This window comes from Bos grunniens, chromosome 15 (genome assembly GCF_055505025.1).
Source record: "Bos grunniens cultivar Pamir isolate PY7600 chromosome 15, Bosgru_T2T1.0, whole genome shotgun sequence".
In the NCBI taxonomy this organism is placed as follows: domain Eukaryota; kingdom Metazoa; phylum Chordata; class Mammalia; order Artiodactyla; family Bovidae; genus Bos; species Bos grunniens.
Window position 1 is genome coordinate 83,748,174 of NC_141179.1, and position 12,655 is coordinate 83,760,828.

At 55.0% G+C, this 12,655-nt stretch overlaps 1 protein-coding gene across 1 annotated transcript in view; it reads right to left on the reverse strand.

The window, feature by feature from the left end:
- The window catches only part of OSBP (oxysterol binding protein), a 30,116-nt gene that overhangs the window by 10,482 nt on the left and 6,979 nt on the right, over positions 1-12,655 (reverse strand). The window contains exons 3-7 of the mRNA XM_086341871.1: positions 10,662-10,912; positions 5,500-5,695; positions 4,929-5,031; positions 4,569-4,623; positions 4,256-4,387 (exon numbers count right to left, since the gene is read on the reverse strand). Of these exons, the coding sequence (XP_086197997.1) occupies positions 4,256-4,387; positions 4,569-4,623; positions 4,929-5,031; positions 5,500-5,695; positions 10,662-10,912 (737 nt within the window). The remainder of the gene's footprint in view (positions 1-4,255; positions 4,388-4,568; positions 4,624-4,928; positions 5,032-5,499; positions 5,696-10,661; positions 10,913-12,655) is intronic.

A 12,655-nucleotide genomic window follows, 5' to 3' on the forward strand; every position in this document is an offset into this window, starting at 1 on the left:
CACACCACACCATTTCTTCTTTTCTTTCTCCGCAGGTGGAGACACACACTGAGACGTCAAGACGATAAAGCAGATCCCTGGGGAGAGCAGCCTCTGCTCCATGGGGACGCTCTACGCCAAAGAACGCCTGTTCTCCATGGTGAGCTGCTTGCGTCTGGCACTGGGCAATCTCCACCTGCACTGATTTGCTAGCTGAAAGCTGAGATGGGAACCACGCCTCTTTTGTTCAGCACTGCATATCCAAGAGCCCCGGACGCCTGGCCCCGGGAGACTCATAAAACAGGCATCAAATGAGTCAATGAAAGGGGAAGGACGTGAGCACAGGGACACCCAGACAGGAGGCTGGGCATGTAACCCTTCTGAGGAGGAGAGGAAAGCTAGCGGAGTCCAGGAGCAGGCAGTCCTGACGGGGAGCACGCTACAGGGGCCAGCTTCCGCTCCACACCTGGCCATCACTGGACTCAATTCAGTGCCCCATCAGGCCAGGTGCTGCCTTCTCTCAGGCTGCACAGCTGCATTTCTGGACCGGGAGTGCTCACACCAGGGGCAGGGAAAGGGCTCTGCGTGCTCCTGTCTTCAAGTTTAAGAGCCAACTTGAGGACACTAGACTACAGGATGAAGCGAGCGTGTGTCTGTGTGTGCCTCTCTCGGGAGAAGGTGTCCACGCACGCCACAGATTCATGGGTGCCAGGCCCTACACAACCCACTGGGGGCAGAGAAGTGAGCAGAAGAGACTTTGTTCTCCCCACCCCAAAGAGTCAGCTTCTAGGTTGACTGTTTGGAACATATCATGACTTTCTATTTAAACACTTCTTATCAAAAGAGGTTAGGTTCCCAGGTTAGCCCATAACGCTGTTTAGTCAGCAGCACAGCTAAACAAGCCTGAAAACCAGCAGCTCAAGTGCTGAGTCCAGAGAAGAGAAGGAGGAAGAAAAAAACGCCCTTTGTACTGGATGAAGCTGACCGAAAGCACCGTTTTGGTTACTGAAACAAGCAACAATGACCTTTTCTTCCTAGACTCCCACCTCTTTTCCTGTCTTTTTCTGCACTTTTATCCAACCTTCTGCCCGCCACTCTCTGTGAGTCACATACTACCCTAATATTTACTGTCCTGCCAATTACGAAATATCTTGTAATTTCCACTATGACACTTAGAGAAACAAAGTTTAAAGGAAAAAAAAATCTACTTGAAATACCATCACCCAAATATAACTATCCTTAATAGTTTCATATTTTTTCTATGCATTTATATGTTTTTTAAAAGGGCCTGTTTTTTCCCAAAAAATAAACCAAGCATTTTTCTGTGAAACTTTCCCAATGGGGAAGGACGATCTACCATGCCTCAACTAAAAGTCTTCAAGTACCACACTCCAGCGCCACCTTGTCCACGGAGAGGAGAGTGGTGTGATGAGAAAAGTGCACACGGAGGGAAAGCGGACGGGCAGAGCGTGAAGCCTCCAGGTCTTTCAAAAGCGAGCACTGATTAACTACGCAGACAAAACCTCTCAGGGGCTGAGCTGCAGCCGACGTGCAGTCACACTTCCATACGTTTTGGGCAAAGTGGGGCGGGGACGGCACATCCTCAGGTCATCACCACTCATCACACGCACGGCTCTGCCCCCGAGAGCTGTGCCAGGACCCACAGCGTCCCCGAGAGCAGGCAGGCTTTCCCTCCTGGTCTTTTTTACCACTCAGAGGCCTCATGGGGGACAGAGAAATCTGAGACTTTGAAGTGGAAGGGAGCAGGCATTAGCGACACGGTTGATGGAGGGCAGGGCAGCGTAAGAGACAGCCCAGAGACAGCAGCAGGAAGCCCTCGGCAGGCTGCAGGGACCAAGGGACGCACGGGGTCACTGCACACAGAGGCAGGGGCCCGTGCAGGACCTGAGGCCTCTGGGCCCGTCCAGCGGGAGCGTGGCCCAGGAGGACACAGCCGCGGGGAGCACCCTGGGGTGGCTCCCTCCTCCCGCCCACTCCAGACGCCTTCTAGGGCCTCGCCCGGGGCATCCGGGGCCGGCACAGCCCACAGACGAGGAAGAAACCGCCCAGGGGCTCAGCTCCTGTGACTCGGCACAGGCAGGTGAGGGGTGAGGGCCAGGCTGCAGCAGCACCAGCAGGAACCGAGGTGGACGGGGGCCACCTGGACGTGGATGCTCCTCTGAGCAGGAACTGAACTTCCACGGTGATGACTGGCCTTTCCAGCCCCCTTTCCTACCACTTCCTTAGGGCGCTGGGCTAAAAAAGTGGGGCTTCTTTTCAAGACCCCCGCCCCACCCTGTGAACCAATTCTTTTATGTTTCTCTGCACCGTGCCTACTCACGGCCCTTCTGGTCTGCAGAGGAGTCTTTTTCTACCAAAAGTCCTACACGCTTACAGACAAATCTATTTGTTTTCCAAGACTCACATTTGCTGAATGATATACACGTGCCAGGCCCTGCTATGCATCAGGGGTATGAAGGCTGGTAAGATGGTCTGGGCAGAGCGCTGTCCACGGGAGGCGGAACCACTCACTGCTCCATAGGCCCTGAGCGGCCAGGAGCCTCTGTCTCCGGACGGCGCGCGGGCAGAACCTGCAGCCCCCCACACTCCACTCTCCCCTTCGTCCACAGGCAGCGGAATCCCCAGTTCTCATATCAGCCACACCACCAAAAACAGAAGTCGTGATCTCCAGCTAGCTGAGGCCATGTAACTGAGCTCAGAGTAAATAAAGAGACTGAAGGGGATGGTTCGCGTAGTTTGCAGGAAGCACCCCGAAAAGGCAGGCGTGCCGTCTCCTCTCCCCCTGAGGGCCAGGGCTGCAGCAGCCACCCAGCACCCAGGAACTGAGGCCACGGGGCAGCACGGGGCAGGGCCACGGGCCAGGGTGAGCCTGGTCACAGCAGCAGGAGCATCGACCAGAACCCGACCACCTGCTTCTGGACTCCAGCATGATGGTGACTGAAGCTCATATTTATAGGCCAGCTTTTTCTGTGAGAGGCCAGACTGTAAATATTTGGGCTGTGAGGGCCATATGGCCTCTGTCACACCTACTCAGTACTGCTGTTCTAGGAGGACAGCAGCCACAGACAATCGGTACGTGAATGAGCGTTTACTGTGTTCCAATAAAACCGTCAGGACACTGACATCTAAACTGTATATAATTTTCAGATAACAAAATATTAGCCTCTTTTTGACATTTTCCAACCATTTACAAATATGAAAACGATGCCTGGCTTGTGAGCTGTGCAGAGGGCAGCGAGATTTGCCCCAAGGCCACCGTCCGCTGACCCGTGGTCTAAACCAACATATTTTGGACTCGTTAAACTGAACCTATACCTAACTGAATCAGCCCCGGGCAGCTTGGCTGCCAGTAAATGCTCGGGGAATGAAAGAGGAAGTGAAACCCACTGCCCAGAAATAAACGGGGGCACTTGCTGGAACATAGGGCTGAGACGGCTCGCCCTGACGGGACGCCTGAGTGAAGGGGGCTGACGCAGGGCTCTGCAGTCAGCTCCTGAAGAACAGGCACCAGCCAGGGTAACAGCAGAGTGGCGAGGGCGGTGGGAGCTGAGGGAAGTGCAGGCAGAGAGAGTAGCATGGGCAGATGCCGCGGGGGGCAAACGGAGGAGCCGGTGCAGACCTGAGGTGGCTCCCCCCGTGGGCACACTGCCTGCACTTCCCTGGGGGGAGGGCAAGGCCCGAGGGAGCTGGGCTCCACTCAGAGCAGGGAGCAGCGAGCAAAGGATTCCCAGGGAAGCGGCGACAGGACGTTTGCAATCCTAAACCCATCCCCTTCTAAAGCACTCTGGACAGACAGAAGTGGGCCTGATGGGAGGCAGGGACATCCTCCCCCGGAGATGGGCCCGGGCTTCCTGCCTGGAATCAACTGCCCTGCTTTGCGCTCCCCAAGCCTCTGTGCGTGCAGCACTGCCCACCAGACGGTCACAGAAAGCGATGTCCTCTACCTGTCTTCGCGCCTGTCTCTTGAACTACACGGTTTGTGAAAACGGAAACGATGCTGAATTTATCTCTGCACGGCCCCAGCACATCTGGCCTAGGAATCTGCTCATAAATCACTGCTTCTGAACAACGCATCTGATTCTCGCTGATCTGGAAGCATACCAGGAACCTAGCCGAAATCGAGGCCCCTGGTCCTAGGCGATGGTCTATGATGGTACGGATAACACGGGTCACGCCGCAGGCGGCCGTGCGGGAGGGCAGGGCCGTCCCGGCAGCACCCCCGGGCCTGAGGGGCCCCGGCGTGTGAGACCCTCACCGGCATGGGGATCTTGGAGAGCTCTTTGCCGATGCAGTTCTTCATGATGCTCCACAGGTTTAGGCTGTAGTTCGGCTTGTAAGGTATCCGCGTCCGCTTCTCCTTCTTGGTCTCCTCCAGCTGATGCTTGTACTAAGCGTAAACACAAAGACATTCAGGGACCCGCAGAGAACAGAAAACCCAGGATTTCTAGACCTCCCTTCCCCCATGCTAAAAAACAAAAAGTCAGTGTCTCCTGTTCCTCTTCGTGCTTTACAAGCACATCCTTGGAACACACTCACTCCGCCCCTGCTCATCACCCCAGGTGAGGTACCTGTTCATCGAGGCTGATGTCACTGCTGGCTCCGCTGATGTTGCTGCCGGTGCGTCTACACGGGCGGGAAACGGGGATGAGAATAAAGATCAGAACTAGACGGTGGTCCTCGCCACGTCTTCACAGAGCAGAACGCTAAGGACACTGCACAAACTTATTCACGAGTGGCCAAGAGACAACAGGTAGAAAAGCGTGCGTAGGAATAAGCGTCTCTGGAGAAGCTGCTCACGTAAAGACAGACGCTCTCCCAGGTACTTAGGGCAAAGAGTCCAGGCCTTGGGCAACAACCAGGATATCCCCACTGAAACACGTCCTGCCTTTCATGGCTGGGCCAGGGGAGGGCAGTCAAGCCGGACTCACTTGTGGCCCAAGTTCTCGGGCACAGTGATGATCTCAGGGGCATCAAAAAACTCGTTCTCGTCGTCTTCATCACTCAGGTCTCCTTTGCCAGAGCAGGACTGATCTGCCGGGAGGGGGACAAGCTGCGTTCGTTCACTTTGCTACATTTATTGAAACCTGGCAGGCAGACCTTCTAAACACGAACCACACACACGGGAACAAGGGCAGCAGGAGACACACAGGGCTGAATCCCAGCTCGCGTGAGACCCGGGGCTGCTCTGTCCGCCTTGCGAGGCCCCTGGCCGGTCGGACGCCCCCCGCCCCCCACCCCCCAGCCCCCCACCTTTGCCAGAGCCGGCGCCGCTGGCCGGTCAGACGCCCCCCACCCCAAGCCCCCCCGAGCCCCCCACCTTTGCTGGAGCCGGCGCCGCTGCCGGTCAGACGCCCCCCGCCCGGAGCTCCCCACCTTTGCCGGAGCCGGCGCCGCTGGCCGGTCAGACGCCCCCCACCCCAAGCCCCCCGAGCCCCCCACCTTTGCTGGAGCCAGCGCTGCTGGCCGGTTGGACGCCCCCCGAGCCCCCCGGCCCCCCACCTTTGCCGGGGCCGGCGCCGGGCGCGCCTGCGGGCAGCACCGTAGCCCCCCGGAAGGCCCTCTCCAGGTGGTTGTGCTGCTTTGCCAGCTGCTCCAGGGTCTCCTCCAGGCGGATGCGCTGGTCCCTCTCGTACTGCAGGGACTTCTGCCACTTCTTACTGTGGGTCTGGGCCAGCACGAGGAAATCTCTGCAGGCCTGTATGGAGACAAAGCGCTCGTGGGTCCCCTCAGCTCGACCAGTCAGAGTCCCCCCTACCTCTGGACGCCCGCGGAGTAAGCTCACTCTGGGAGCCCGAGCCAGCGAAGCACAGTGAACGGCCTTCCCTGTCACGGCAGTGTCGGGGACAGCCAGCTCCGTGACACAACCAAGGTCCACGCAGGAAAGACACAGAAAACCGCCAGTGTGGCTGTCACGGTGGCTTAGTACTCTCCTGGTCGCGAGGACCACACGGGTGCCTGCTGAGCAGCAAACCCAGACTGGGGGCTGCTCGAGAGGAGGCCGGCTGACCCGGAGCGGAGAGAAGGCATGGGGCGCCGGGTGTGGCTTTCGACCCATTCCCGACCACACTCAAGCCGCCGCCCGCGGAGGAACTCAACGCCGACGGCACCTGAGCCTGAGCCGCATCACCCGGAACACGAGGAACTTCCTTGGTTTCTATCTCGGTCCCTAAGAGAACCACAGACCTCAAAAAGCCAACGCCTATGTGACCTCGAGACAGAACACAAACCCGACCGCGCTCAGTCCCGCCCCAGGCTCCGCGTGGGTTCCAGACCCAGGCCGGAAGGCTGGCTGCGGACGCACAGGGCCCCGGCGGCCCCGCCCCGCCACGGAGCCCCCGGCCGCGCACCCTTCTCAGACACGCAGATCTCCGCCAGATCTCCGCCGGACGGGGCCTGTGCTGTTCGCGCGGCCTAGGATGCCCTCCGCCGCCTTCCTCTACTTGGCTAAGCGCTCCTTATTCTTTGAGACCTATGGCAAAGTTACTTCTCCGTGACACCCCTTGCCCCCCAAGCCCAAAGGAGCCAGGCTCTCCTCTGCTACTGCAGCACTTGGCACATATTTCTATTTCTCAGCATCCACAGCATCCGATCGTGACTTTCTCTCCAGATGGATCGCGAGTGACTTGAAGATACCATTTATAGCTTATTCACACGCTTATCCCCAGCTCCTAACTCGGCTGCTTTGTACACATAAAGCTCGCTTAATAAATGAATGGAGAGAGGAAGCAATGGAAGCTTAACGGTCTAGACAATGTTAAAGGGAAGCTAAAAGGTCAATAGAGTGTCTGCTGCCGTGGTTTCAACCCTGACCTATGGACTAAGGCCTATGGGGTCAGGAACTCCAGCTTTGTGCTCAGGGAACTGCAGATCAGACTACCCAACTGCCTACCAGAAAGCTCAAAGTAAGCTCAACATTAGCAGGCTCGCTTTCCGACTAGGCAGCTTCTCGTTGGCAGGGAAGCAAGGGGCTTCCTGGATTCTGAGTCTTCCTCCCTCCCCAAGTCCAACGATCAGAGCCCACGGACTGTTCTTTGATACTGCTGGGATCTTCACACTTCTTTCCAAACTCCGTACTCGAGGCGGCACGGAGAACATACCCTGGGTCGTCACAGCTCCATCCCGCTGTCTAACTGGACTCTTTAGCAACTGACTGAACCGAGAAGCGCCTCGCCGTCCTCATCTGTGAAAGAAGAATGACCACCGCAGCACTCTCACAGCGTCGATCAACAGGAACAGGGAAAGCTCTCAGCAAGACCCGGCTCAGAGTCATCACTCAACAAGGCGATCGTGACTACAGTTACGCCTGCACCAAAGTCGGTCTCATCCCCTCCTAACCCACCCTTGCCAAGCCCATGTGGGATCTGCACACACAGTGTCCCCGCCCACCTGAGCGCCTCTTCAGCCTTCTCTCAGCTCCCTCCTCCACCGGAGAGGCTCCCCGAAGACGCTGGGCAGCTGGGCAGCGATGCACACCAGGGATGCGCACCCTCACCCGCATCCCAAGACCAGCGACAACTTGGTCAGCAAGAGGAGACGGCATGCCGGGCACTGTGCCCACCTCTCGACACCCATGAGCTCATGAAAGCCTTTCCACACCCCAAGAGCAGGACCATCGCCACTTACAGAAAAGGAACTGGAGTCACAGAGGAAGGAGGCACCCCCAGCTATAGAGACGGTTAACTGGGGCCACTGGGCTCCTCGGCCCCGAATCAGGGGTGCCTTTTTTTCACAGGAAGACTCTCTCAGGTCTTCCAGCATTTAGTTGAAGTGTTACCTTCTCAAATCCTCCCGGTCTGAGCTTGACACCCCCAAGGATTATAGTACAGCAGCCTGTGCCCACATCTGTCGGGGCGCTCAGCACACTCCATAATCATCTGCTCAACTCTCGGCCCCTAAACAGAGAGTAATCTCCCCGAGGGCAGGGACCACGGCCATATCCTCTAGCACCGGGCCTAGAACACAGAAGGTGCTCAACCGTGTTCACTGAAGTAGAAAATGGATACACTAACACAGGGCCAAATTCACTCGCCTGCTTAGAGACTTGCTCTGGCAGCAAGAAAAGCTGTATCCTAAGCAAGCAGGCAGCTGAGCGAAACTCACGCACTCTTCCTTTGCATTGACACTGCCTGTTTTGAGACGTGATGTGCTCACAGCACTTCTCAGGCCTTGCCATTATCCCCTAGGGAACAACACATGGATTGAAAACACGCCTTTCCAGCAGTGACCGGCTACAGAAGGGGCAAAGACAGTGCACTCTGGAGAACAGAGTGAGAGCGGACACAAGCTCTGGATACCTAGAACTCAGGGAAAAAGAATTCTCCCCAGGAACAAAGACAAGCATATTTTCAAGAAAAAAGTTCAAGATAAAGTTTCAGTTTTATGAGACATTTTTAAATCAAGAGGTGTTTTATGTAGCAAATATTTATCATAGTAGAGAAAAAATTGTCATGGGAGCTGCTGCTGCTGCTAAGTCACTTCAGCCGTGTCCAACTCTGTCCGACCCCATAGACAGCAGCCCACCAGGCTCCCCCATCCCTGGGATTCTCCAGGCAAGAACACTGGAGTGGGTTGCCATTTCCTTCTCCAATGCATCAAAGTGAAAAGTGAAAATGAAGTTGCTCAGTCGTGTCCGACTCTTCGCAACCCATGGACTGCAGTCCACCAGGCTCCTCCGTCCATGGGATTTTCCAGGCAAGAGTACTGGAGTGGGGTGCCATTGCCTTCTGCAGACTTGGATAAAAGGCAACAGACATTTGTTTCCTAAGCTGTTCTATTTCATACATACATTTATGTACTATTGATTAAATGCCCTGTATGATTCATGAGTTTTCCTGATCACAGGAGGACCAGAAAAGCAGGCACCGAGAGTGGAAGAGTCTGGAAAGAGCACAGGACCGGACGTCAGAGACAAAGGTGCCCGCGCTGGAGCGCGGAACGCGGACTGGTGCTGCTGGGAGGCGCTGACCTGCCCCCAACCCCTAAATGGACAGAACAGCTTCCCTCTTCGCCTCTGTGTGAGTCAGAGCACGCAAGAGTGTTCAGTGTTTCAGAACAGGGCACAAAAATAGCTTCTATTATGGGGTTTTAAATGCAGGAAAGTAAAACTTCCCTTGGTCAGAGGAAAAGACTTTCGATCTCTGAGAGCCGCACGAACTAAACTAGTTCTAAACAGAAGCCTCATCATCACTTATTCAACAGGGAAGAAATCTGGCCCTACTGAAGGCAGTGTGAAAGTAGCTTAGTTGTGTCCAGGTCTTTCCCACCCCGTGGGCTGAGTCCATGGAGCTCTCCAGGCCAGGACACTGGAGTGGGTTGCAATGCCCTCCTCCAGGGGATCTTCCCAACCCAGGTTTCCTGAATTGCAGGCAGATTCTTTACCAGCTGAGCCATACGGGAAGCCCAAGAATACTGGAGTGGGAAGCCTTTCCCTTCTCCAGGGGATCTTCCCGACCCAGGAATCAAACCGGGGTCTCCTGCATTGCAGGCAGATCCTTTACCAGCTGAGCTATCAGGAAGTGTTAAGTTCCTCCCATTTAAGTAGACAGGAAACAAAAGCACCACCGTGTAAGTCCTTTCTCACAGATTCTCACGTGCCTTGAGAACTATGCTCTCGTGTTCCTACCTGGAAGCTGACTAACACAACCTGCCAGGTGAGGGTCGGTCTCCAGCAGAGGAAGCGCGGCACTGTTTACAGACTGTGTACTCATTCCATACCTATCCCCCCATATCTGCCCCACATCACCAGGGCCAGTGGCGCTTTGGGTTTACCTGGAGCCCTGCCTCCAAGCAGCCGAAGCATCCCACAGACCCATGACAGTCACCCGAGCTACAAGTCACAAGGGGACAGAAGCTCTGGTCCCTTCTTTTGAAAAAAAGTGCCCAAGGTTGATTATGTCATCTCATCACCTGGAAGTGTGCTGAAGTATTAGTTGCTCACTTGTGTCTGACTATTTGCAATCCCATGGGCTGTAGCCCACCAGGCTCCTGTCCATGGGATTCTCCAGGCAAGAATACTGGAGTTGGTTGCTATTTCCTTCTCCAGGGATCTTCCGGACCCAGGGATCAAACCCGTGTCTCCTGCATTGCAGGCAGACTCTTTACCAGCTGAGCCACCAGGAAAGCTCTATCACCTAGAGCTCTCTCACCTCTCAAAGACTAAAGGTGAGACTCACCCAGATTCCAAGGTTCTCAGTAATACCTGACCCAGCCCCCCACTTACCACACTGCAGGCCAGCATGCACTAGCAAAGCAGGGGTCAGACTCCAACGGAAATCTCAAAGAACAGAAAGGTGGAAAGGACCCATGAAGATCTTTCAGTTCCAACCGATAGAGTTAAGAAAAAGAGATAAGGAGGAAGGGAGGAAGAAAGAAAAACAAAGAAAGAGTGAAAGGAAAAGAGAGACAAAGAAAGAGTCGCAACCCCGAGAGGTGAAGGACTCGGCGTTTCCATCAGAGGCCCTGCTGGGGTAGAAGCCCTCCTGATGGCTCGAGCAGGGCAGCGCGGAGGGTCATTCTATCCATCCACCCTATTCAGTTTCACGCAACAGACACTGAAACTCAAATCCCCTGAACAAGGAGGCAGGACCTGTGGTCTACACTTGGCCAATTACAGCCTTCCAGCATGTGGGGAGGGGGCGTGGCCTTTCCCGCAGGGCGCTCACGTTGATCATGGCGTTGGACGTGATCCTGAAGAGTGTGGCACGCTCGTTGACCTGCTTGATCTTCTCGCTGCTCTCGGCCGGCAGCCGCAGGGCCTCCAGCTCGCTGAGCGAGCGCTGCAGTGCCGTGCCATGCTTGGCGATCAGGTCGTTGCAGGTACTCAGGTCCTCCACCTTGCTGGACAGGGTCCGCAGCGTGTTCTGCAGCTCCGTCTTGTCGGTCTGGGAAACGGACTCTTCGTCTCCTGACTCATCTGTGGGGCGAGAAGGGGAGCGATGGGACTCCAGGCCCAGGGCCGAGAGCCGGAACTCTCCCGGTCCACCCACGGCGTGACCAGCCGGGCTCACCGCCGCCAGGGGGCTCTCCAGCACCGGTCCTCGGCCCCGCTAGGGCGGACACGGAGGCAGGTAACAATCGGCGTTTCTCCTGCTCCCGCTTTTCTAGTTTTATCAAGGTGTAACTGACGTACGATGCTGTTTTAAGTTTGAGGTGCACAGCATATACATCTATCGGGAAATGATTAAAGTAACTAACCTCCGTCACCTCATACAAACACAAAAGGAAGGCTTTTCCCTGCGATGACACTTTCAGGATCTGCTCTCTTGGCAACTTTCAAACACACGGCACAGCAGAGCTCATCACAGTCACGTGCTGTCCACGCCATCCCTAGTACTTACTTGCCTTCTAACTGGAGGCCCGCACCTTTGGACCGCCCTCACCAACCCTCTCAGGGCCCACCCGAGGTTCTTCCTAAAGGTGCGGAGTCTCTGGCCCCACACCTAGAAAGGCTTTGATCCGGCTGGTGTGAGGCAAGGTCCAGGAATCTGTACTTCGCAAAGCTGCCTGAGTGATTCTGATGCACACTGAGGTCTGTGAACTAGTGACGAGAGGTCAGGGTGGAGAAGCTAAATGGCTCTGACGGTTGGGAATGAATTATTGAGCCTTTAACCATAGCGTGAGGGTCCCAAAACAGTCAATCTGACTGTGAATGCCAACCCACAATTATCTGTTGGGTGACTGGCAGGCCCCTGTATGTCCTGGGCTGAGTCGCAGCCCAGCCGTCTGTGAACCACACTCACATCCTCAAAGGGCACATGAATTCCTCTTTCCTACAGGAGGACTCAGGAACCTCACGATGAATTCATCCGACACTGAAGCCACCGCTGCACGGAAAGCCGTGCAAGGCCTTCTGTTAAACGCCTCCTGAATAACAAGTCACAGAGAGGCTGTGCCTGCCTCTCACTGGCAGGTTTGTCCTTAACGCTGCGTAACTGCACAGTTCTTTTCTAGCCACGTCACTTCCTCTGGGGGAGCTAAAATCGGCACTAAAATCAAAACAAAACAAACGAGGAAAGACCTGCCCTGTCTATATCTGCTAGACAGAGGGGCAGGGCCAGAGTCAGAAAATAACCTGTGACGCAGAGATTTATAAAGCAGGAAACTTGGCTTTCATTGCTTAAGAGACATTAAACAGCATGGGGAACCACAAGAGATAAGAACAAGAGATGAACAGAAGTCAGCAGGTGAGCAGCACGGTCAGCTCTAAGCAAACAAGCTCAGTATGATTAAACTACCACTTTCCTTTAAGAAAAACCAAAACATAAGCAGACTGTGCTTTTTAGTGACACTATGGTACCAAAATAAAGATTTTTCACAGAAAATATCACAAGTAATTTTTTCCCATGTGTCTCAGGCATGAAACAGCTCCGGCCGCCCGACCCAGGTGTCAGGCAGGGATGAGGGACGGCTGGAGCTACTCTGCCCCAACCCGTGAGAGCAACCCCTCCATCAGGGGTCTCTGCCCACTGCCAGGGGGTTCACACATCATGCTTTGGCAGTCTACGGAGATTGCTGGTTTCAATTCAAGTAAACAACCAGTTAAGTAAGAAGATGTCAGGAGAAAAGGAAACAGTAAGGACAGAGCCAACCTGTGAGTTCATCGGTTTTGATGAATTGATCTGGCTTATCAATAAAATCAATAAATAAAAACTGATTT